Source organism: Trachemys scripta, chromosome 3 (genome assembly GCF_013100865.1).
Source record: "Trachemys scripta elegans isolate TJP31775 chromosome 3, CAS_Tse_1.0, whole genome shotgun sequence".
Lineage (NCBI taxonomy): Eukaryota > Metazoa > Chordata > Testudines > Emydidae > Trachemys > Trachemys scripta.
This window is the reverse complement of record NC_048300.1, coordinates 58,395,286-58,420,263: the sequence shown is the minus strand read 5'-3', so window position 1 is coordinate 58,420,263 and position 24,978 is coordinate 58,395,286. Positions and strand designations below refer to the sequence as shown.

Here is a 24,978-nt window from a genome sequence, read left to right as displayed (position 1 = left end):
TTGAAGGACAGTAGGGCTACCCTTCACTCGTTGGGCATGCACTCACCGCAGTCAGCCAGAAAGCCCTTCGGGCCACCACCACCGCCACCAAGAACCTAGCAACCTTGTCAGGAATCTACAAGAAGAAGGGATACTAGTTTTGGTCATTGTTGCCCTTCTTCCTCCCACTTGCCAGCCCAGCCTAGGGCTGCCAAACACCTAGGGGGCTAGAAGTGAACATTTTGAGGGTGTGCCTGAGAGCGATGCCCTAGTCAGTCGACCGGATCCCACCCACCTTTTCCTCAACTGCCTCTCTCCATTCTGCTTGGCTTGGTCACGCGTTACATTGGACCACTGAGTCCTGGACATAGTAGCTCGGGCTATATCCTGAAGTTCTTAGCCGCCCCTTCTTCCCGCCCCCACCCCCACATTTTCCCATCCCTCTTCAGGGACCCTTCTTACGAGCAACTCCTTGTTCAGGAGGTAGAGAAGCTGAACCTGGCTTTGCTGCACTTGACGGCTTGGCTGCTGTGTGGCTGAATATGGACGAATGGGAGTGCTCTACTGATCTCTAACAGGTCCTGATGGGCAGCAGAAAACTATCCACCAGGGCTGCATGCATCTATGGCAAAGTGGAAGCAGTTCATGTGTTGGGCCTCGGACCGATACTTTTGTGCGGAAGAAGCCCCACTGCAGGACATCTTGGACTATTTACTGCCCCTTAAGCACCACGATCTGGCACTATCTTCGATCAAGGTACACCAGACAGCCATTTTGGTGTTCCACACCCTGTTTCAAGGCTGGTTGGTCTTCGCCCATCCCATGATGGCGTGCTTCCTGAAAGGTTTGGAGTGCCTTTACTTGCGTGTCCAGGACCTGGTCCCCCTTTGGGACCTGAATCTTGTGCTATCGAGGCTCATGGGTCCCCCCTTTGAACCCTTGGCTTCCTGCTTCCTCCTGCTTCTCTCCTGGAAGGTCTCCTTCTTGGTCGCTATAACTTTGGCCTGTAGGGTATCCGAGATCAGGGCGCTCACATCAGAGACACCCTATACTGTCTTCTATAAGGACAAGATCCAGCTGTGTCCACACCTGGCCTTTCTGCCAAAGGTCGTCTCCGAGTTCCAAAGCCTCATGCAACAGATGAGGAGCGCAGGCTGCATACTCTGGACGTCAGATGGGTGCTGGCCTTCTACATTGATAGAACAAAGCCATTCTGTAAGTCAACACAGTTGTTCGTTGCCATCACTGACAGGATGAAAGGTTGTTCAGCGTCAGCCCAGAGAATCTCGTCTTGGATCATGGCCTGCATCCACTACTGCTATGAGCTGACAAAGGTGCTCCCGCCGGCGATCGTTAAGACTCATGCAACTAGGGCGCAGGTGTCATCAGCAGCCTTCCTGGCACCAGTGCTGATCCAAGAGATCTGTTGGGCCACAACTTGGTTGTCCGTCCATACATTCATGTCACACTACACACTACACGCTGACCCAGCAGGCTCAAGACGATGCTGGCTTTGTCAGACCAGTGCTGCAAACTGCAATACTGTGAACTTCGAGCCCACCTCCGTTGATTCTGCTTGTGAGTCACCTAGAATGGAATCGAAATGAGCAAGCACTCGAAGAAAAAATGGTTACCCACCTTTCATAACTGTTGTTATTCAAGATGTGTTGCTCATGTCCATTCCATTACTCGCCCTCCTGCCCTTCCATCAGAGTTGTCAGCAAGAAGGAAAAGAGAGGGCGTAGGGCCAGCGGTGCCTGATATACTGTGATATGAGCATGGCACTGCAGAGGGCACCACAGCTGGCCCTACGGGTACCGCTAAGGCAAAAATCTCCGATGGTCGCACACATGGGCACGTGCACACCTAGAATGGAATGGACATGAGCAACTCATCTCAAAGAATAACTGTTAGGAAAGGTAGGTAACCATTTTTTCTCCTTCTTATCTACTATTCGTATGTATTATTGACTAGTTGCTGTGGTGATTAGTGCTTTGCAAGTCACTCAATAAGTAAAACAAATTAGTACTTGAAGATGATACTATGGCATAATTCCTGTGAAAATACCAGCAATTGAAGTTTAGAGACTGAAAACACCTATTATGTTACCTAGTTCATCTCCCTGCCAGTGTTATATAAAGTATTTATTATATCACCAAAACTTTGAACAGATCTCCAATTAAACACTATGATATGTTCTTTTAAGAAAAATAAAAATGTAGTAATTTGACAGCATTTGATTTACAGTAACTTACTTTTTGATTTAACAGTTACAGGCATTTGATAATTTTTTTGCCAAAGACGGAAGTCGAACTTTGAAATTCTTATATCAAGAAGGAGAAGCACCAGGAGTAGGTACATGCTATTCATTTTTAACAGTATTGTTATAGGTGGGGCTTTGCACACTGCCTGTTGTTAAGGTAGTCCATTATAAAACCCTATTTTCAGTTTATAACTTTGCCAAACTTGAACATTTCAGCCCAAATGGTTAACATTGTGTATCTGCCTCAGTCTGAATTGTTTTGGAAATGATCAGTCAAAACAGTTCAATTGTTTTTGACAATGAGGATTGTGATATATTTGCAGAGGATTGAAATTTGTATTTGGTTACTAATAGCTTCATAAATCATTCATGAACATCATTAGTTTTCGCCATAGAAAAAACTATTTAATGATGTAATTTCACAGTTCCTCTTAACCAATCATGTTTACATACACAAGCACTATTAAGGAAACTATCTGGGTTGTGCCTGACATGCACAAGGGAAAAAATAAATAAAATACTGAGTTGAAACTATTTTATTTCACTGTAGTAGTTTTAAACATTTTATAATATACATATATTTAAAAGTAATAATGTGCTTAAATTTATTTTCAGAATGTGGTCGAACAATTCCAGGAGTTGTAAAAGGAACTAAAATTATGAGATTATATTTAGACACTGCACCAGAGAAGTTCAAAGGACTCTGTTTATTTTTTGTTCGTTATAGGAATGACATCCCTCTAAATGCAAAAAGTATACATGAGGTATTCTCATTTTTTCCTGCTGTTTATATTAGTTTTACTCAAAATAAAAATTAAAAAGTTAAGAAATCGCTAATGTTTTGCAAAGGTTCATATTATTGCCACATTATAATTTTAGTCTTTCATATCAGTTTTCCTGAGTGCTAAACTGAAGCACATACCTCTTTGTACCATCCTGATGTTGTGGGGCGTTGCACAGTTACATAGCTCCAAATGAAGCTTCAAGTGGCATTGTGCCTCAGGAATGTACTACAGTAACTCCTTGCTTAATGTTGTAGTTATGTTCCTGAAAAATGTGACTTTAAGTGAAACGATGTTAAGCGAATCCAATTTCCCCATAAGAATTAATGTAAATGCGGGGGTTAGATTCCAGGGAAATGTTTTTCACCAGACAAAAGACTGCATTATATATATGTATACACACACACACACGCACACAGAGTATAAGTTTTAAAACAAATAATTTAATACAGATACACAGTGATGATGATTGTGAAGCTCGATTAAGGTAGTGAAGTCAGAGGGTAGGATATTTCCCAGGGAATGCTTACTACTAAATGATGAACTAGCAATTGGCTGAGTCCTCTAGGGTTAACACATTGTTGTTAAAGTAACCTCACACTCTACAAGACAGCACGAATGGAGGGAGGGGAGACAGCATGGCAGACAGAGACACACACCTTGTGTGTGAGAAAGAGAGATGCACATTGCCCCTTTAAGTACGCTGACCGCACTCTAAGTACACTGCCTTTTTAAATAGATCAGCAAGTTGAGACAGCAGCTCCTGCCAGCAAACTCCCTCCATCCTGAGCCCTGTTGTGTCCCCCCCGCTCTATGGAAATGGGGTAAGCGGGGTGCAGGAGCAGGGGGGAGGGGGACACCCTGACATTAGCCCCCCTCCTCGCCTCCCTTACACAGCAAGCAGGAGGCTCCAGAGAGCAGCTCCAAGGCAGAGGGCTGTAGCACACATGGCAGTGCAGGGAGGGACAGCTGAACTGCTGGCAATTAATAGCCTGCTGGGCAGCTGTCGCACAGGGAACTTAGGCGAATGGGGGACTGATAGGGGGGCTGCCAGTCCACCCTGGTTCCAAGTCCCCACCAGCTAACTGCAACGGGCTGCTCTTCCTGCAAGCAGCGGACAAAGCAGGTGGCTGCCAAACAACATTATAAGGGAGCATTGCACAACTTTAAATGCGCATGTTCTCTAACTGATCAGCAACGTAACAATGAAACCGTGTTAACCAGGATGATTTTAAGTGAGGAGTTACTGTATGTCTTTCAGAATTCAGGTGAGTACAGCAAATGAAACATCCTTAAAGGTGGGGCAGCATTGTTCTTCCCCCTGTGCTAACCATCTCCTTACCCCCTCTGCTTTTCTTGAAGAGGTTTAAGCTATTAGCAATGTTAGTGGGATCACTGAAATCTCTGAGCTTGAGGGCTCAACAGTTTGTGTAGCCCATTGCATGCTTTACACAATTATGAAGGTACCAAACACAATCTTGCCTTTAGTAATTCAAGTAGAATGCCTGTTTCTGTTTTACAGTGATTTTAGTGATATATGGCTCTGATTTTCATAAAAAGAACAGGAGTACTTGTGGCACCTTAGAGACTAACAAATTTATTAGAGCATAATAAATTTGTTAGTCTCTAAGGTGCCACAAGTACTCCTGTTCTTTTTGCGGATACAGACTAACACGGCTGCTACTCTGAAATCTGATTTTCATTTACATCAAGGCCCGTTTATACTGCTCTGGCAGTATTAAGGAGTCTTACTGTAAATGAGAATCAGGTATACCCTATCTATCTATCTATCTATCTATCTATCTATTGTGATTTCAAATTCTTAGGACAGGAAATCTGTCATTGCTCTGTTGTAGTGTACTAGTATACACACATGAAGTTACATGAGTAATAAATAGTAATAATTTTGTTCGTAAAGTGATAATATTTATACCGTTAGTAAGTTTAGATTCCCAGATATCAAAAGGAATAAAGCACTGGTGGCATATAAAATACAGAATCTTAACACTGTTAGTAATCTCAGTTTTGGACTAGTATTTTTGGGGGGAATTCCATATTTTGAGTTCATGAAGGGAAAAGGAAATTTATGGGAAGTTCTAAAAATTGGTAGCTTGAAACTGCTTCAAAAATTACAGTGATAAAAGTAGTCATAGTTCAGACAGGTTAGTGTCAGGGTACAGATGAAATGTTCAAAACTAGTCAATGGCACGAAATAAATGTTGTTTATTATATCATTTAAGACACCATCTTTGAGAATATCTTCAGCACGTATTGTAGCATTTCCCAAATCTTCTGAATGACAGAGAAATTGCATGAATATAATCTACAACCTTTAAATTAAGTGTTTCAGATATGTTGAATCACTAGATAATGGCTTCTTGACTACCCTATTTTGTTGGAGAGAAAGTTTAGTAACATTAGTAAGTATTCTCATTGTGTTTTTATTTTATAAATATTCTCAACTTTTTTAAACTAAAGTTCTGCAAGTTGTTTCCCTATGGGTGCGCCAGTCTAGGTGTGTTAGTGCCCCCTGCACCTTTGATTGGAGATTTCTCATAGCAGTGTCCATTTGGCCTGTAAGTGCATGCTAGTCAACCTCATGCCCCATGCCGTTGCTATATAGCATTGTGTGGGCGAACCGCCCTCAGTTCCTTCTCAACTGTCTCAGCCTGAGACGGAGCTTTGGCAATTGTTCCTGTTGAGATTTTCTCAACTTTGTTCTCATTTATTACTCTATTAGTTGTAGTTCTTAGTATTAGCGTAATTAGTAAGTAGTAGTAGCTTTAGCTGTATAGTTAAAAATAAATAAAATTTTCTCATATATATTTAGATAGATATTAGTAGATAAGATAGTTCTTGCCTACTGGGAGGTTATGCCCGGTTCTCCTGGTTTCAAATGTTGTCTGTCGTGCCAATCCCAGTAAACAACAGGCACTCCCGCTGTATCTGTTGCCTTGGGGAATCGCACATTGTACAGAAGTGTAACTTCTGTCTTGTGCTGAAATCCAGAGCCAGAAAAAACAGGTAGATAAAACTTTGTCTGCTCCTGATGGACAGCTCTTTACACCCAGCTTCGGACCTCAAAGCTGAGGGACCTGCGAAGTGTCTCCACTGTACCAACTTAAAAACTAGAGCCCGCCTGATAGAGACTTGAAGCTAAAAATGTTCCTCATGGAGAAAGCTCTACAGCTGCCTATGGAGAAGCAGTAAACCCTCTCCCTCACACTCCCCTGCCAAGTCAGAACCAATCAGGAGCGTGGCTTCACCCTCTCACACAAAGAGGCAGGAAGCCCTAAATGTCTCCTCTCAGAGACACTCAAAAGGATAAAGGATCTCCCACAAGGTCTTTACCCTTGGTGCTGACAGCGCCGAGAGCAGGCAACTCTTATCTCCCCAGCACCTCAGCAACAACTCATGCAGGGCGCAAAAGCAGGGACCCGACATCCCCAGCGGGAAGCTCTCCTCGGCACTGGTTCCGCCAGCACTGATGATGGACCCTGTGCTGGCAGCGCGTTCCACCCCGGTGCCGACAAGAATGTCGGCACCAAGCCTGCCTGCCACCCCCGGAGCAGATTCTCTGCAGGGCTTTCACAAACGTCTCAAGGCTCCTACAAAAGTGAAACAAAAATCACTCCGGGCTGCTGCTCACACTTCATGCTCCTCAGCACACCAGCCTAGGGAGTAGCAACAATTCCTGCATCAGCAGGCTATCTCTATGGCTCCTGAGCCTGACTCTCCGCTCCTAAACACAGAACACTCACTGTTTGAACAGCAATTCTCACCACCTGACCTGGCTACTTTCACAGATAGTGAGAATAACATACAGCAGCAGGCAGAGTTCTCCCCGCCTGAGTCTCCCCCTCCACCGGAGCAATACACACCCCAAGACATGGCGCATCATAAGAATCAGCCTCAGTTTCCCTACTTTGTCCCCTAGTGGCTGGGACCCAACTTTTCCTACCCAGTGCCCTGGCCTCAGTGGTACCCGTGGTCAGCTCCTGCCACCGCTCCTCCTTGTGCCTCTTCTACCAGACCGCAAGCTCATTCTACGCCTATATCCCCAGCTTCATCAACATCTAGAGCTCCTGAACATCCTCTTGTAGAAGTGGGCTCTGAACTCTTCCTGGATTTACCGGCTCCTACCTCGCCATCAGCCTCAGAGGATGCCCTCATGCCTCCACTTCCACAAAACATGGACGACTTTAAGCAGTTCCAGGAACTTTTCAAGAGAGTGGTACTCAGCCAGGACATCCCTTTGGAGGAAGTTCAGGAGACACAACATAGAGTCCTCAAAATCCTCGAACCCTCTGCACCCTCAAAGATCTCACTACCCATAAATGAAGCCCTCCTAGACCCAGCTGATACTCTCTGGCAGACCCCTGCTTCCATCCCACCAACATGCAAGAAAGCTGAACGTAAATACTATGTGCTCGCGAAGGGCGTCGATTTCTTATTTTCCCACCTACAACCCAATTCTCTTGTGCTGGATGCAGCTGGTCCCTCTCAGAGACGTGTCTGCATATCAATCTTCTAGAACTCAGAGCCGTCAGGTATGCTTGCCTTCACTTTCTTGCCACCATAAAGAACAAGTGGTTCCTTCATGGTTTCAATCCCACGAATTAGCCTGCTCAGAACAGGTCCAATATGTCCTCCTGCACATTAGAAGGGACTCCACTCGTAAGACTTACCTGCAAAAGTGGAAATGCTTCTCCATCTGGTGCTTCAACAGATGCCTGACACCCCAGACTGCAACCCTCCCTGACATCTTAGATTATCTTTTCAAACTGAAATAGGACGGGCTTTTGCTCAGTTCTATCAGGGTACACCTCGCAGCCCTTACCACCGTCCATGACACTCTGGACGGTTATTCACTTTCCTCATGGGCCTGCAAAATCTCTACCCTGAGATTCATTCACCAGTAGCCTCCTGGAGTCTCAGCCTAGTCCTCCGCGCTCTTATGAAACCTGCTTTCAAGCCCCCCACCTCATTCCTGCTCCACATGTCCACAAGAGTAGCTTTCTTCGTTGCCATAACGTCAAGAAGAAGGGTTGGTGAAATAAACGCCCTGATGGCCTACCCTCCCTATATCATTTTCTCTAAAGACAAGGTTACTATGCGATCCCACCCCAAATTCCTCCACAAGGTGGTGTCTCCCTTCCACCTTAACCAGCCAATACACGTACCTGTATTCCATCCCAAGCATCACACAACTCCACAGGAAGTGGCGTTACATACCCTCGACGTCCAACGGGCTCTTGCATTCTATCTTGACAGAACTAAACCATTTCGTAAATCCCATAGGCTATTCGTTTCTACTACTGAAAGATCAAAGGGTGAGGCTATCTGTAAGCAAAGACTCTCCAAGTGGATCTCAGACTGCATCAGATCCTGCTATTAGACCCAGAATGTTCAACCACCAGAGAGTGTTAGAACTCATTCTACTAGAGCAATGTCATCCATTGCCTTCCTCCACAACATACCTATTACAGACATATGCAAGGTGGCCACGTGGACATCTGACCACACGTTTGCCAAACATTATGCTATCACATGGGATACCATGGCAGACTCCATAGTCGGGCATATGGTACTGTCTACCGTTATCCCTTACGCAACTCCAAAATCCCACCAACCATAGTGGGTACTGCTTCACATTCACCTGGAGTGGAGCACCCACAGGGACAGCACTCGAAGAAGAAGAGAAAGTTACTACCCACCCTCCTCCCTTCTATTTTGGAGTACTAATCAGGCAACTCTACGGTAGAGAAGGAACTGAGGCGGGTGCGGGACATGCTCAGGCAGACCCTAACGATGCCGTGAGATAGCAGCAGAGCGTGTACATCCTGACCAGGCACTCTACCGAAGATCTCCAATCAACAGCGCCGGGATGCACCATCACCTGGAGTGGAGCACCCACAGGGACACACATCTCGAAGAACTTCAGTTACTGCAAAGTGAGTAACTTTCTCTTCCGATTCCTTGCTGCTTGGTGCCAACGTACTTTCCATATCAAGGACATTGAGAATGCCTGAAATGTGCCTGATATTGACGGTGTCACCTGAAATTTCTCCAGGTGCTGCACTATTCTAGAGTGAGTTTGCAGTCAAGGATTCTGATGAAGACCTTGCGTCAGTGTCCCAAATATCAGTTCAGGGTTCTCCCCTTCACTCCTATAGAGGCCCCTTTCCAGAAGTCTCTGATGAGTCTATAGCTACTTGTGGCACAATATTACAACCACCATCTTGCTGGTATGAGGATCCATGATTGCTTCCTACTGTCCCTTATGCACCACCTCCATGGACATAGTGGAACCCTTGGGCGGCCTATCACCAACAGTTTTCCAGGGCATCATGTACCACCCATCATAAAGAGAGGCAACCTGCATTGCCTACTCCCTCTAGGAGACCTGATCATCAAGAAGAATTTTTTTGAGGTGAAGGAAGCTTGAGTCGATGAAGAGGTCTTTCCTATGGTCAACATCTCCTCTTCATCTCCAGATGCCTCCTCCTCCATCCTTGGCAAATAATTTTAAGCAATTCTAGGATCTGGACAAGAGAATTGGAGACATCTTGCAGATCCCTCTCAAGGAGGTTAAAGAACCTCATCATAAGCTGCTTAATATCCTTCATTCACCCGCATCTGCCTGCATAGTTAGCTTTGCCTGTCAATGATGCCATTCTGGACCCAGTGAAGATCATCTGGCATGCTCCAGCTACTATCCCACCTACATGCAAGAAAGCAGATAAGAAGTATTATGTTCCTGCAAACGACTAAGAATTTTTATTTTCTCATCCTCCCCGAATTCCTTGGTAGTTAACACAGTTAACGAACATGGAATGCAACACCATACTAAAACCACCATCTAGACCTACTTGGGAGGAAATCTTATTCGTCAACCTCCTTATAATTTAGAATCTCCAATTACCAGGCACTAATGGCAAAATACAATAATGTAAATTACACCAAACTGAACTATTTTGTTGACCACCTACTGGCAGAACATAGGGAACAATTCCAGACAGTCATTGTGGAGGGACAACTACTTGCCAGAACATCTCTACAAGCCTCCCTTGATGCCACTGATACTACTGCCTGTTTGATTGCTACATTGTTAGTTGTGAGAAGGGCTTCCTGGATCCAGCACTCCGGGTTTCCAAAAAGTACTATTACACAGGTGGAAAGTGTCTATTCGCTGCACATACTCTCAAAAATGGACAAGATTTCTCTTTTGGTGTGACCTCAGATATATTCCACCGATGACCTCATTACTGCCAGATAAACTGGACTATATCCTAACACTAAAAAGTTCTGGCCTCTCACTGAACTCCATCAGAGTCCATCTGGCAGCCATCAGGGCTTTCTATTCTCCAATAGAGGGTTATTCCATTTTTGCCCACCCAATGGCAGAGAGATTTCCAAATTCCCTGAGGAACCTTGATCTGCCAGTCAAGCACCCTACTGCTGTTTGGAACCTTAATCTGGTACCTAAATGCCTCACAAGACCACCATTTGAACAGATGGCTACCTACTCACTACTCCATTTATCAATGAAAATGACATTCCTGATCTCCAAGTGATGGCTAAGTAGGGGCCCTTATGGCGTGCTCCCCTTTCACAGTATTTTTTAAGGACAAGGTCACACTGCAATCCTATCCAAAATGTTTATACCTAAAATTTCTTCCAGTTCCATATTAACCAACCCATTCACCTGCTGTTCTTCCACCCTAAGCCTCTCCTAGATAATCAAGAAGCACAGTTGTACCCCCTTGACATCAGAAGAGCCCTGAGCGCCTATCTGGATAGAAAGACCTCCAAATTATTTGTCTTGCTTGCAGGTAGATTAAAAGTGTCTGCAGTCTCTAATCAAACTCTTTCCAAGAGGATATCCATCTGCATTAATTCTTGCTACGGGTCTTTTAATATTAAAGTACCTTTGAACATATGTATTTACTCTACGAGGTCCATTTCCACCTCTACAGCATTCCTCAAAAACATGCCCATTATTGAAATATGTAAGGGCATCTATACATACATTCGCTGAACACTACTCAATAACTCATGACTTTGCTTCTGATATACTGTTCAGCTCGGCTGTACTTTCTTTGGTACTAGACTCAACTCTGAAGCACCTCCCACCACACACACCTTAGAGTGAACTGCTTGGTAGTCACCTAATGTGGAGTACGCATAGGGACACTCCTTGAAGAAGAAATGGTTCTTCTTCAAGTGCTTGTTCATGTCAATTCCAATCAGGTTTGTGAGTGCACATGTGCACAGTAGCTGGAAGATTTTTCCCCTAGCAGCATCCATGGGGTTGGCCTGGGCGCCCTCTAGAGTCACACCTTCATGGTGCCCAGTAAAGGGGCCTGCCGACCTGCCACTCCCTCAATTCCTTCTTACCACCAGTGATGGTAGCTAGAATTTCCCCTGGCTCTTGCTCCGGCAAGTGGCTTAGCAGTACTTTTGGTTTTCGCTGTAGACAGTTCTAGTTGGTTAGTATAGCGTAATTAGTTCACTTATAAGTTTAGGTTATGGGGGGTTCCCCCCATTTTTCTCCCCCCTTATTTGTCACCAGGGCTTGCCACAATCCCCTGGGTTCAAGACTTGCCAGGACTGCGCGAAGCACATGCCTAAAAGTGACCCCCACAACTCCTGTTTACGGTGTCTGGTCGAGGGTCACCAAAAAGACCGCTGCAAGATCTGTTGGGAATTCTGACCAAGCTCTCTTAAAGAGAGGGAGCAGTGGCTTAAAATCCTCCTCAGGGAGGCAGCTCTAAGACCTCAATCAGGTCCAGGCACCGGGGATCCCACTCCCAGTACATCTTCTTCGGTGCGGAGCACTCTAGCACCACCTTTGAGAGATCCGGCGTCAAAGAAAGACACTGCCAAGGAGACTCGGCACCGTCACGGAGCTTCTCGGGGGCACTCCAGGCTTTGACAGTGGTCCAATCGCTGGCACAGAAGAAGAGGATGGAAAGAGGCCGATGACCCTCGGCAAAATCCAGGGACCATCCATCAGTTGCACCTCAGTCGGGCCACGGCTCCAAGGCTCAGAGTGGGGCTACATCGACTCCTGCCCAGAAGCAGTCGAGTCCAGGCCCGTCACACTTGCTGAACCGCTCGGAGCACCTGCTGCTCCCATCCACCCTGGAGGCTTTTGAGGTGGCGCAGGACCTGCTGAGATTCATGGAGTCATTCTCATCCCTGAGGCAGGAGGATGTGCTGGCACCACAGGCTCCATCCTGGCTCCCTGTTCAGTCAAAGGGAAAGCCGGCGACGATTTCACACCAATCCCCGTCACCTTGGCACCCCCCGACACCAGCACCTCCATCCAGGGAGCGCAGTCAGTCCCCAGGCTCCCGACACTCTATATCGAGAGGTGCAGCGATGCCCTGGTCCTCCTATTCTGAAACATCAGCGTTGGAGTCGGATTTGTACCACTCTGACTATAGCAGGAGCAGAAGGTCCAGCTCAAGGCACAATAGGGGGTCCCGCCCGATGCAGTGGCCCTCACGATGACAGAACCCAGCTCAGTGGTTCTTTTGGATTCCGTGGGCTTTCTATCAAGGCCAAGGTTGGAGCCAAGGATCCTGCTCGGGAGCTGCATCAGTGGCATCCTCAATGTTTGTTCCGCCACGACCAGTGACTGAGCCATTACCTCAGGCATCAATGCTGTCAGCCGCAGCACTGTCACCGACATTGGCACCAACCGTGATACTGCCCTTGACAATGCCTTTGGCACTGGAGGCGTTAGTGGCTCAGACTGCTGCTACGGTACCGGCTGCACCTTTGGCACCAACGACAGCACCGACATCATCATCGACGTGGGCTGCGACAGTGTCGCTGAAGACCCCAGTGCAGATGCTACACCAGGCGCCTACACCATCACCGGCATAGGACCCGACATTAGCACCAATACCCGCGCCCTTCACGGCACTGGGACCGGGCCCAAGCCCCCTGGGGCCACGAGATCCCTTGGGGGGATGGTAGAGAGCAACCACCTCCTGTAGTGGCCTCCTCCTCTACTTCACCAGATGAGGCGCTGGCGGGCACTTCCGTAGCCCCAGCTCTGGAAGACTCCAGGGTGTTGCAGCAGTTGCTGCGCCAGATCACCCAGGGTCTGGGCATTAAGGCAGAGGAAGTGGTAGATGATGCACACCCTATGGTTGACATTCTGGCCCCCTCTGGCCCTTCTCATATTGCCTTACCGTTTATAAAGACAATTACGGACATGACTAAGACCCTGTGGCAGACCACAGCCTTGCTGCCACCCACTGCCAAGCGTAATGAACACCGGTACTTTGTGCCCGCCAGGAGTTATGAACACTTATATTCCCACCCCCCGTCTGACTCTATGGTGGTGGACGCTGCTAACCAGTGGAAGAGGCAAGGCTTTCAGGGCCCTTCGCCCAAGAATAGGGATGCTAAAAAACTAGCCCTATTTGGGCGAAAGCTGTACTCAACGGGGGGACTAGAACTCCGAATATCTAATCAGCAGGCCATCCTATAATACCTGATTGGTGATGGCTAAATTCATGGAGTTGCTCCCCTCGGACTTCTGTGCTGAATTTTTGGCTTTGGTCGAGAAGGGGAGACTGATCTCCAGGGTGTCCCTGCAGGTGGCACTTGACGGGGCAGATGCTGCCACCAGGGTTATGGCCACAGGAGTAGCCATGAGAAAGGGTTCATGGCTCCAGGTTTCTGGTCTCCCCAATGAGGTCCAGCAGACTATACAAGACCTGCCTTTTAGCGTGAGACTCTTTTTTCAAAGAAAATGAACAAGAGGCTAAACAGCCTAAAGGACTCCAGAGCCACCCTCAGGTCCTGGGCCTCTATACACCATCAACTCAGCAGAGACACTTCTGTCCGCAGCCTCCTCAGCGGTTCAGTCACTAGAACCGCCAGGACGGGTCCAGAAGGAGAAACAGGACCAGCAGGAGAAGGCCACGTCAACCGTTTAGCCAGCCTTTTGAAGGCACGGTCAAGGACGGTGTACCACACCAAAGGCTGGATCCACCTTGCCTTACCTTCTTGTCCTGACTATCCCCCTTCTACAGTACATGGTCCCATATCACCTCCACATGGTAGAGAGGGGATACTCCAACCAAGTCTGTGCCCTCCCACCCTTCCACCCTCCTTCCCCGTCCCTCTTCAGGGACCTTTCTCACGAGCAACTCCTTATTCAGGAGGTGCAGTTGCTCTTATCTCTAGAGATAGTGGAGAAGGTTCCTCAGGAGCACAGGGGCGAGGGCTTTTATTCCTGGTATTTCCTAATACCGAAAGCCAAAGGCGGCCTCAGGCCCATCCTGGACCCGCAAGAACTCAACAAGTTTGTGAAGAAACTCAAGTTCCACATGATCTTGTTGGCCTCCATCATCCCCTCACTGGATCCAGCAGACTGGTATGCCTCCCTTGACTTGAAGGATGCTTGCTTTCATATTGCAATCACTCAGCCCCATAGGAAGTCCCTCAGGTTTGTGGTGAACAATACCCACTACCAATTTACAGCCCTTCCATTCAGCCTGTCAGCAGCACCTCGAGTCTTCTCCAAGTGCATAGCAGTTGTCGCTGCATTTCTGTGCAGGCACCAGGTACAGGTGTTTCCATACCTTGACGACTGGCTGATCAAGGGCCACTCCAGGACCCAAGTGGAAGTTCAAGTCAGATTCATCAGGGCCACCTTCGACAACCTGGGTCTCCTTCTAAATGAAGCAAAATTGACTCTGTCCCCTGTTCAGAGGATAGAGTATATAGGGTCATTACTGGACTTGACCCAAGCCAGGGCATACCTGCTGGAAGTGCAGTTCCAGACCCTGGCCAGTATCATTTGAGGTCTCAGACAGTTTCCCACCACCACAGCAAGAAACTGCCTGAAACTTCTGGGACACATGGCTGCCTGTACCTACGTGGTGCAGCATGCCAGACTCAGGCTCCCACCGCTGCAGTCATGGTTAGCACTGGTGTATCGACCAGCCTGATACAGCTTTTACATAAGAACATAAGAATGGCCATACTGGGTCAGACCAAAGGTCCATCCAGCCCAGTACCCTGTCTATCCACAGTGGCCAATGCCAGGTGCCCCAGAAGGAGTGAACCTAACAGATAATGATCAAGTGATCTCTCTCCTGCCATCCATCTCCACCCTCTGACAAACAGAGGCTAGGGACACAATTATTTACCCAACCTGGCTAATAGCCATTAATGGACTTAACCTCCATGAATTTATCTAGTTCTCAGGATCTCTGGTCTCAGGCGGATTTGGCTCTCCACATCAATGTCAGAGAGCTGAGAGTGGTGCACCTGGCATGCCAGACTTTCTGGGCATACTTAACGGGACAATGTGTATCAGTTATGACAGACAACACCATGGCAATGTTCTATATCAACAAAAAAGGGGTTGCACTTTCCTCTCCCCTGTGCCAGGAAGACCTCATGCTGTGGGACGTCTGTGTAGAACTTTCAATACGCCTACAAGCAGGGTACAGAACGAGCTGGTGGACCACCTCAGCAGGTCCTTTCATGGCCACGAGTGGTCCCTTCACTCGGAAATCACAAATTCAATCTTCCAGAGGTGGGGATTTCCCTAGATAGACCTATTTGTCACACAACGCAACAGGAAATGCCAGCAGTTCTGCTCCTTCCAAAATCACAGCCCGGGCTCCAGAGTGGACTCATTTCTCCTCCCATGGGGAGGTTGTCTCATATACGTCTTTCCACCTATACCGCTCGTTCACAAGGTACTCGTCAAGATCCGGAGGGAACGAGCTCAGGTCATATTGATAGCTCCAGCCTGGCCCTGCCAGCATTGGTACACATCTCTCCTAGACATATCCATGGAAGCTCCAGTCGCCCTGCTGCTCTTCCTGGATGTTCTGACACAAGATCATGGTTGTCTCCAACATCTGAACCCCGGGGCGCTGCACCTCATGACGTGGAAGCTCTGTGGTTGAACCCGGTGGAGCTTTCTTGTTCAGACCAGGTTAGACAAGTCTTCGTTGGCACCTGGAAACCCTCTACGAGAACTACCTACCTTGCCAAGTGGAAGAGATTTTCAATCTGGTTGGCACAGCGCCATTCATTCCTGACGCTAGCCTCAGTGCCGCTTATTTTGGACTACCTCCTCCATCTGAAGCAGCAGGGGCTTTATATGTCATCAATAAGGGTTCACTTGGCCGCCATCTTGGCCTTCCACCCGGGCACGGAGGGCCGCTCTGTCTTTGCTGACCCAATAGCCAGCCGGTTTCTAAAAGGTTTTGACAGGCTATACCGTCATGTCCAGCAGCCTGTCCCAGCTTCAGACCACAACCTGGTCCTTTCTAGACTCATGGGACCGCCCTTTGAACCCTTGGCGTAGTGCTCCGTGCTCTAACTCTCTTACAAGATCGCGTTCCTGATAGTGATAACCTCGGCCAGGAGGGTGTCTGAACTTAAGGCCCTAAAATCAGAGACCCCTTACACCATGTTCTATAAGGACAAAGTTCAGCTCAGACCTCATCCTGCTTTCCTACCAAAGGTTGTATCGCAGTTTCACATCAACCGGGACATCTTTCTCATGGTATTCTACCCTAAGCCGAATTCCAGCGCCAGGGAGCAGAGACTTCACTCACTGGATGTCTGTAGGGTGCTAGCCTTCTACATTGAGAGAACGAAGCTGTTCAGAAAATCGGTCCAGTTAGTTGTGGCAGTGGCAGACAGAATGAAAAGTCTGCCTGTGTCTTCGCAACGCATTTTGTCATGGATCACGTTCTGCATTTGTGAGTGCTACAACCTGGCGGGGGTTCCTGCACCTCCAATCATTGCGCATTCCACCAGGGTGCAGGCTTCATCAACAATGTTCCTGGCTCAGGTTCCCACTCAGGAAATCTGCAGAGCGGTGACATAGTCCTCCATTCATACTTTCACCATGCACTATGCGATTACCCAGCAGGCCAGAGATGATGTGGCCTTTGGACAAGCAGTGCTCCAATCAGTGGGCAACTCTGCCTCCGCCTCCTGAACTTGGGCTTGTGAGTCTCCTGATTGGAACTGACATGAACAAGCACTCGAAGAAGAAAAAAACGGTTACTTGCCTTCTCATAACTGTTGTTCTTCAAGATGTGTTGTTCATGTCCATTCCAATACCCACCTTCCTACCTCTCTGTCGGAGTAGCCAGAAAGAAGGAACTGAGGGGATGGTGAGTCGGCAAGGCCCTTCATTGGGCGCCATGAAGACGCGACTCCAGGGGGTGTCCAACCGACCTCATGGATGCTGCTAGGGGAAAAATCTTCTAGCTACTGTGCATGTGCATGCACATACACCTGATTGGAATGGACATGAACAATGCATCTTGAAGAACAACAGTTACGAGAGGGTGAGTAACCATTTTTTACTCACTTTGTGCAGTAACTGTGGTTCTTAGACATGTATGTCCGTACAGTTGCTCCACTATACCTGCCCTCTGCTTCAGAGGTCTCTGTTATGATGCTTTGTGGTTGAGGAGGAACTGAGGGTGGTTCACCTGCACAGTGTTATATAACAGCATGGGGAAGGAAGCTGACTAGCATGAATATACGGGCTGAACGGACATGGCTAAGAGAAATCTTTGATCAAAGATGCAGGGAGCAATAGCAAATCTAGAGTGCCGCACCGGTAGGGAGACACAGCTCAAAGAACCACAGTTAATGCACAGGGTGAGTAACCATTTCTTTTTGTACTCAGAAATGTAATGGATCTATATGGAAGATTTGTATGTTCTAAAAATGTGGTCATGTTTTCAGTATAATCGATTGCATTGCTAATAATCATTCTGTTGTTACATTTACAGGACATATACTTTTGTGTATTAGATGCAACTGAAGGACTTTTACGTGGTACTAGGAACATGCTAGCAAATATTTTTCTACCAGCTATCCTTGCAACAAATAATTGGGGTGCTTTAAGTCAAACCTCACAAGGAACAACTGAAAAACAGAATTTCATAGAAACCATTAATAGATATCTTTCATTTTTAGACGGTAAGAATCAGATTGAGTAAACAATCATTCTGCTTAAAAATTACTTTTTAAAAGCAGTAGAGTTGTTATAAATATGGGAAAACATTTCTTTAATTCTACAAGGAAGAATAAAATGATAAAAAACTCAAGTGTAAAAAAGAAATATATTTGGATTTATTACATACTTGACAACTTCAGTTTTATTTATATGAAATTTTTAATGTAGGGGTCTAATTAGATTTCAGAAAAACATGGTCTTTTGCGTATGAGACAGTAAAATGGTTATTATATTGCAAGATGAATTATTGTCTTATATTCCCAAAGTGAAGTGGTTCACCTTGGTAGAAACAACTGCTGGAGTCTGAGTATGTTCTGTATTTTTAATTGCTTTATTTTAGGTGCTAGAGTAAGCATAGAGGGAACTGTTGAGTTAAAAAAGATGGATCACATTGACTTTTCTAAACTTCAGTCCTTTGAGGAAGTGACAACAGCAGCTGCTAATTCTGATACAGTTCATCAACTAGAGGAAGTGCTTATGATATGGTATAAACAGATTGAACAAGTAAGTTGTTTTAACATTTTATCCTCTGGTATAGAATTAAGGATGTGACCGGGCTTCATTTGTACTAACTTCTATACAAGCATTTGCTATCTTTGTCACAATCTAATTAGAAACAAGAGTTTCTCAACAGTGAGTGTAACAACAGTAGGAAGGAGAGGACAGTAGGAAAAGAGAAACAGCAAGGAGGACATTATGTTAACATAGGCCAGCTATGTCTACAGTCGCATGGCTTCAAATCTTTTAACATCTATATCTATCTATCTATCTATCTATCTATCTATCTATCTATCTATCTATNTTTTAACATCTATATCTATCTATCTATCTATCTATCTATCTATCTATCTATCTATCTATCTAATACTAGTAGTGGAAGTGGATTCAGCTTTGATAATTTATACCCTAAGGATCTGTCCCCTGATATTTTTCTCATCTTACTAATATATTTATATAAATGAGAAATATCAAGGAACAGATCTCTATATAAGATATTGGTAACATGAAATAAATATCAGGGGGCACATCCTCAGCTGTTATAAATTGTCATTGCACCGTTGACTTCAGTGTAGCTCTTTTATGATACTAGCTGAAGGTCTTCCCCCTGAAGTCCATATCAGCTATCTACTTAGCTGTTATTAGTTGGCAGCTTACTGTAGTGAAATAGATCTTGCAGGTGCATCAAGCTGCAGTGCTTGCGAATTCCCTTGGTACATGAATGCCAAAATCCACCAGATGAGAAGAACCTTTCAAAAAAGTATTACTAATTAAAACAATCTCTTCCTCATCTTATCTTAAAAATAAAAATAAATTGTCAGTTAGTTTCAAAACTCATAGTCCCTGATTCAGGAAACCACATAAGCACGTGCTTTAGTCCATCCTAATTTAGGACAGCACTTAAGCACTTGTTTAAGTCCTATTGACTTCACATCAAACATATGATTAGGTGCTATCCTGAATAGGGATAATTTCCTAAATCAGGACTCAAGTATCAGACGTCTGACGAAGTGGGTATTCACCCACGAAAGCTTATGCTCCAATACATCTGTTAGTCTTAAAGGTGCCACAGGACTCTCTGTTGCTTAAATCAGGACTGTCTTTCTGCCGTTAGCAGTGTGTGTGGTGGTTTTTTTAGTGTTTATATCTTTGGAATGTTTGCCGTGGTGCTTTGTGGAATGCCTGATCTGGCCTCTAAAGGAATCATTAGTGTGAAATATAATCTTCAGCTAGTGATGTTTGTGATTCATACCAGCTGATGGATATCTCCATTATGAGAAACCAAATGCATATAAGAAGAGCTTTTAATGTTTCAGTTTTAACTTTGGAATTAGAGTATCTATATAAATAATGCTTAATCTTCAAGTGATTGTTCACATGGATGGCAGGGGACTGGACTCGATGACCTCTCAAGGTCCCTTCCAGTCCTAGAATCTATGAATCTATTCACTCTTGATGGACATATGCCCCATGTGTGCAAGATCAAATTTGTTTGAATACAAGTGTCTGTTGGAGCAGTGCCTGTGCCCGTTGTGTCATCCTGCTTCCTGCAGCAGAGGGTATAAAAGGCAGAGTGGCTGCAAACCATGCTGAGTTCCCTTTTACTGCTTCTGACTACTAGATGAAACCCACAGTATCCACATTCCTTTCTTTGCGAGGAACTAGAAAGTTTTTCAAGTTTAAAGTTTTAGTAGTTAGATTTTCTTTGCTATTTGACTGGTTTTTGTTTGTTTGTTTGTTTGTTGTTTTTAATCCTAGTTAGAAGTAGAGGTAGGTTTTCTACTCTGTTCTGGGTCTTTCCTTGGCACATACCTCCCTCTATGAGAGATTTCTACCCCTCCATGCCCCATGCACATACTCCCACTGAACAGGGCGCTACCCACCTGTATATAGCTCAAATGGTAGATCCTAAGTCACTGGGCTGCAAGATCTTCCTGTATTGTGATGCCGCCATCTCAGTCAATGAGGCCATACTTGGTGTGCCTTGGCAAGGGAATTGTTCTGGCACACTGTTCTATCTGTAAGTCCTTTTCAAAGAGGACCCAGAAGGCCAGAGGGTGAAGGTGAAGCTGTGCCTATTGGAATACTTGATGCAAGTGGCCTTTGACTGGAAAGATCCTCAGAGAAATACTGACACTGTGCCTGCTGCACATGATCAGGACTCCAATTAGCCGTGATGCCATCCTGAGCTCCTGTTCTGCCTCACACAAGTCTTCTGCATCAGCCACAGTGGAGATGATATTGTAGTGTAGCCACAGGGAATATCACTCTAATGAGTAGAGCCAGTACCGACTCCCTTGCATGGAACAGGGACAGAAAGCTTCTCTTAAGACTTGGGCATTGAGAAGTCTTAAGGTTGATTTCCATACCAGGTCCTTAGTATCCAAACCAAAGTCAGCACTGACTGGCTCCTCTAAACATAAGGACCATGTTGCCATCAGCACAGAAAGAGGCCCCATGATCTTGGCACTGACTGCCATGGTACCAAGCATTTTGGCCCCAAAAACAACACAAAGTACTGTAACTGCAGTGAGGATTCTGTACTACCCATCTGGGCACCGATAGAGACATTGGTGAGGACACAATTCTCCTTCACTGGCACTTTTGCAATATACCACATCCAAGAGGAGATGTAAGGTGGTGGTGGTTGGGGAGTCCCTTCTAAGGGGGACGGAAGCATCCATCTGCCAGCCTGACCTGATGTTTCGGGAGGTGTGCTGCCTGCCTGGAGCACATATCCAAGACATTATAGAAAGGTTGCTGAGGCTCATCCGTCCTCTGACCATTACCCCATGCTGCTCATCCATATGGGTATTAGTGATACTGCCAGGTGTGACCCTGAGCAGATCAGCAGTGATTAGAGGGGTCTGGGAACAAGGGTGAAGGAGTTAGTGGTGCAGGTGGTGTTCTTGTCCATCATCCTGGTTGAAGATAAGGGCCCAGGCAGGGGGACACAAATCCTGGATATGAATGCATGGCTGTGCAGATGGGTTTGATGTTATGGTTTTGGATTCCTGGATCATAGGGATGCTGTTCCTGGAACAAGAATCATCACTTTATCATTGGCCTGGTCTGTTCATTCCCTTTGAAACATCTAGCATTAGCCAGGATACTGGGTTAGATGGACCATTGGTCTGACACAATATGGCCATGTTCTTATGGGATGCTGTTCCAGGAAGGAGGACTGCTGGGAAGAGATGGAGTCCACTTGACCAAGAAGGGGAAGAGCCTCTTCTCACACTGACAAGCCAACCTGGTAAGGAGGGCTTTAAACTAGGTTCAGAGGAGCAGGTGACGAAAGTCTACAAGTAGGTATAAAAAGGAGAACTTAACAGAGGGCTAAATGTTTGACAGGGGAATGGAAAATTCTGATAGTCATGGGAACAGCAAGAGGGAAAACAGTGGGGGAATCTATTAACAACTTAGATGTCTGTACGCAAATGCTAGGAGTATGGGGAATAGAGATGGAGAGATGGAAGTATAGGTAGACAAGCTAAATTATGATTTAACTGGTATTGCTGAGACTTGGTGGGTTAAATCTCATGACTTGAATATTGGTATAGAGAAGTATAGCTTGTTCAGGAAGGACAGATAGCAAAAAAAGAGGCGATATTGCATTATACATCAATAATATATACACTTGTTCTTAGGTCCTGAAGGGGGTGGGAGGCAGACCAGTTAAAAATCTGGGTGAAGATAAAAGGGGGGGAAATAGGGCAATGTCATGGTAGGGGTCTACTATTGATCAGCAAGTCAGGAGGAGGAGGCATTTGTAGGACAAAGAACAGAAATGTCCAAAACATGAGACCTGTGTTTTAAGGGACTTTAACTACCTAGGCATCTGTAGTAAAAATAATAAGGCAAAACCCAAAATGTCCAATAAGTTCTTAGAATGTATTCGGGACAATTTCTTGTTTCAGAAGGTAGTGAGGGTAGCCAGGGGGGCAGCTATTTTAGAGTTGATGAATTTTCTTACAGCCTTACCAACATTGGTCCATGTTAAGAAAATCTAGAGGCCTCTTACTATTCTCATTCTCTTTCCTTCACATCAGGATACTATGCCTTTAATATTGTCTCTTTGAGAAACTGTCAGGACTCCTGAACTCCTTTTCCCTAGATTTTAATAACCTGAAAATCAAGAAGGAATCCTACAAAAAGTGGAAACAGACAAATTGCCAAGGAGGAGTATAAGAGATTAGTACAAGCACGTAGGAGCAAAATTTGTGGATATGTTTACACAGCACACTAAGCCCGGTCCAAGTTTAAGCCCTCACCCCCCCTACCATCCACACAGAAATCAGTCTAGGATGACCACATGTTCTGATATTATTGGGACTGTCCCAATACTAGGGGCCTTATCTTATATAGGCAGCTATTACCTGCCCACCCCGAAAAAAAAGCATCCCGATTTTTCACACTTGCTATCTGGTCACCCTGAATCAGCCTGACTTGGGCCAGTAACCCCTCTGTACTTGGTCTCTGACCAATCCCCCAGCAGGGTCCAAGGGCCCAAGTTCTTCTGTGATATGTGTCAAAGCCCAGGCATTTTGCAGCATGGATGCAGCTCAAGTCCGGGTTGGCAAATTCGGTTCTGGAGAGTCTGTCATCACTATCCCATAATCCCCTTGGTGTGCTTTCCAGCCCTTCCATCCCAAAACTTCCCACTTGCTTCCCAGGAACTGGAAGCAACTTCCTGATTCAAATATAGCTGCTTGGTGTTTAACTCTTCATTTCCACATGGACTGCTCGATTGGAAACACAGTCAACCCTAACATATATTAGCTATGACCAGCACAAAGATGAAGAATGAAGCATGCTGCTAGGTGGCCAGAGGGACACAGCTGGTTTCTGGTTAACCTCTGGTGGAAGGCGAGCAAGACATTTGACGTCAACAAGAACATAAGAAAGGATCATGTCTTCAAAGCTATATCCAAGTATCTGGAGATGTTGATCAACTGGACAGCAGAACAATGCAGAAAGTGAATGAAGCGGCTGAATGAAGACTGCTGCAAAGATAAGGATACTCATGGCACCTCTGGGAACTCCCTGTCTTCCTACCTCTTTTACGAGGAATTCAGCTGGGTTCTGGGAATCGTGGTGAGCACTGAGCCCACAGTGGTGCATGACAATCTGCTGAGCAGAGATGGCACTCTTATAGCCCCCCCTGCCCTTGGTCACAGGCATTGCTGGAGAAGAGCTAATCACTGGAGGAAGGGCAAGAAGTGACCCTGATGCTGAGGCTGATAACCATTGAAGCTGTGCCGCTGGGACAGCTACAGCTGGGGAGCAACTAACTTCAGAACAGGCATCAGAGGAAGAGCCTGGTAAGTTTCTGCCACCATGTTTGTTTTTATTAATATATGAATGGGAATGATTTATGGCTTATGGCCCTATGAAGTATTAATACAAGCCGTGTTTTTTGTGTGCTTCTGGTCAGTGTAGAACCTATGACATTCGCTAGTACCCCCCTTCCCTCTGACACCATGTAGAATTCAAAATGGACAACACAGAAAGGAAAAGGTTAAGCAGTTATAACATTTTTACTAGTTCCTCACTGTTGGGATTCCTTCCGAGATCTTTTCCACTTGTCTTATCCAGAAACCTTGTCCACTTCTTGGAGAACACTTCATCTAGTTCTCTGGGATCCCAAAAACTCAGACACCAGATTTCGTCACTCAGGTTCCTTTATTTGACATACTGCAAAGCTATGCTCAGTTGATCAGACCCAAGCGTGGGCGGGTGTAAGATGTGCCACACATCCAACATTACATAGAAAAACTCTTCCTTTTATATACATGAATACATTACATTGTGTTTACTGTACTCTGTATCACACGTTTATGAATTGTCTTGATTACTTTGCAGCAACCAATCCCTGTACAGCATGCTCTGTCCATGCATTGTCCACACTTGACTTACTCTTTTCCTTGTGAATACATTCCTAATTTATCTTGTCCACTGTTAGTAAATGGTTCGCTGGATGTTCACCCTGTTATCTTAGCTGGCTCAGACATTCTGTCTTTTTAGTCTACTGACCTATTTATTTCAGCCTAGTGATCTGTTTGCCTAAGTCTATCTTCCAAGCAATGAGGCCTTCTTCCAAGTTTTAATTACTCAGGTCAGGCCAGGGTTCAGCTACACTCGCTGATTAAGTATGGGTTAGGCTCCACAATTAATAGCCTCACATACCTCACCCGTGTGATACAGCACACCTTATAAATCAGCCACACCTGCACTGCCCTGGACTGCCTTGAAACTGAGTTCCAAAAAACCCCTGGGTGTTATGAGTCCAAACAAAACCATACTGTGTATATTTGGTCCAAAGCTGGCTTTAAAATATGGGTCCAAATTACGAGGAGGGTTGCTGTCTTTCTGTGTTAGGAGTCCCCAGGCCAACCAGTCACGTTTGTGCCTGGACACAAGGT

The 24,978-nt window shown here is 45.8% G+C and overlaps 1 protein-coding gene across 1 annotated transcript in view; it reads left to right on the top strand.

The window, feature by feature from the left end:
• The window catches only part of DNAH8 (dynein axonemal heavy chain 8), a 585,957-nt gene that overhangs the window by 26,446 nt on the left and 534,533 nt on the right, over nucleotides 1-24,978 (top strand). Inside the window, exons 4-7 of the mRNA XM_034764627.1 lie at nucleotides 2,250-2,334; nucleotides 2,858-3,006; nucleotides 17,829-18,018; nucleotides 18,396-18,559. Coding sequence (XP_034620518.1) covers nucleotides 2,250-2,334; nucleotides 2,858-3,006; nucleotides 17,829-18,018; nucleotides 18,396-18,559 — 588 coding nt within the window. The remainder of the gene's footprint in view (nucleotides 1-2,249; nucleotides 2,335-2,857; nucleotides 3,007-17,828; nucleotides 18,019-18,395; nucleotides 18,560-24,978) is intronic.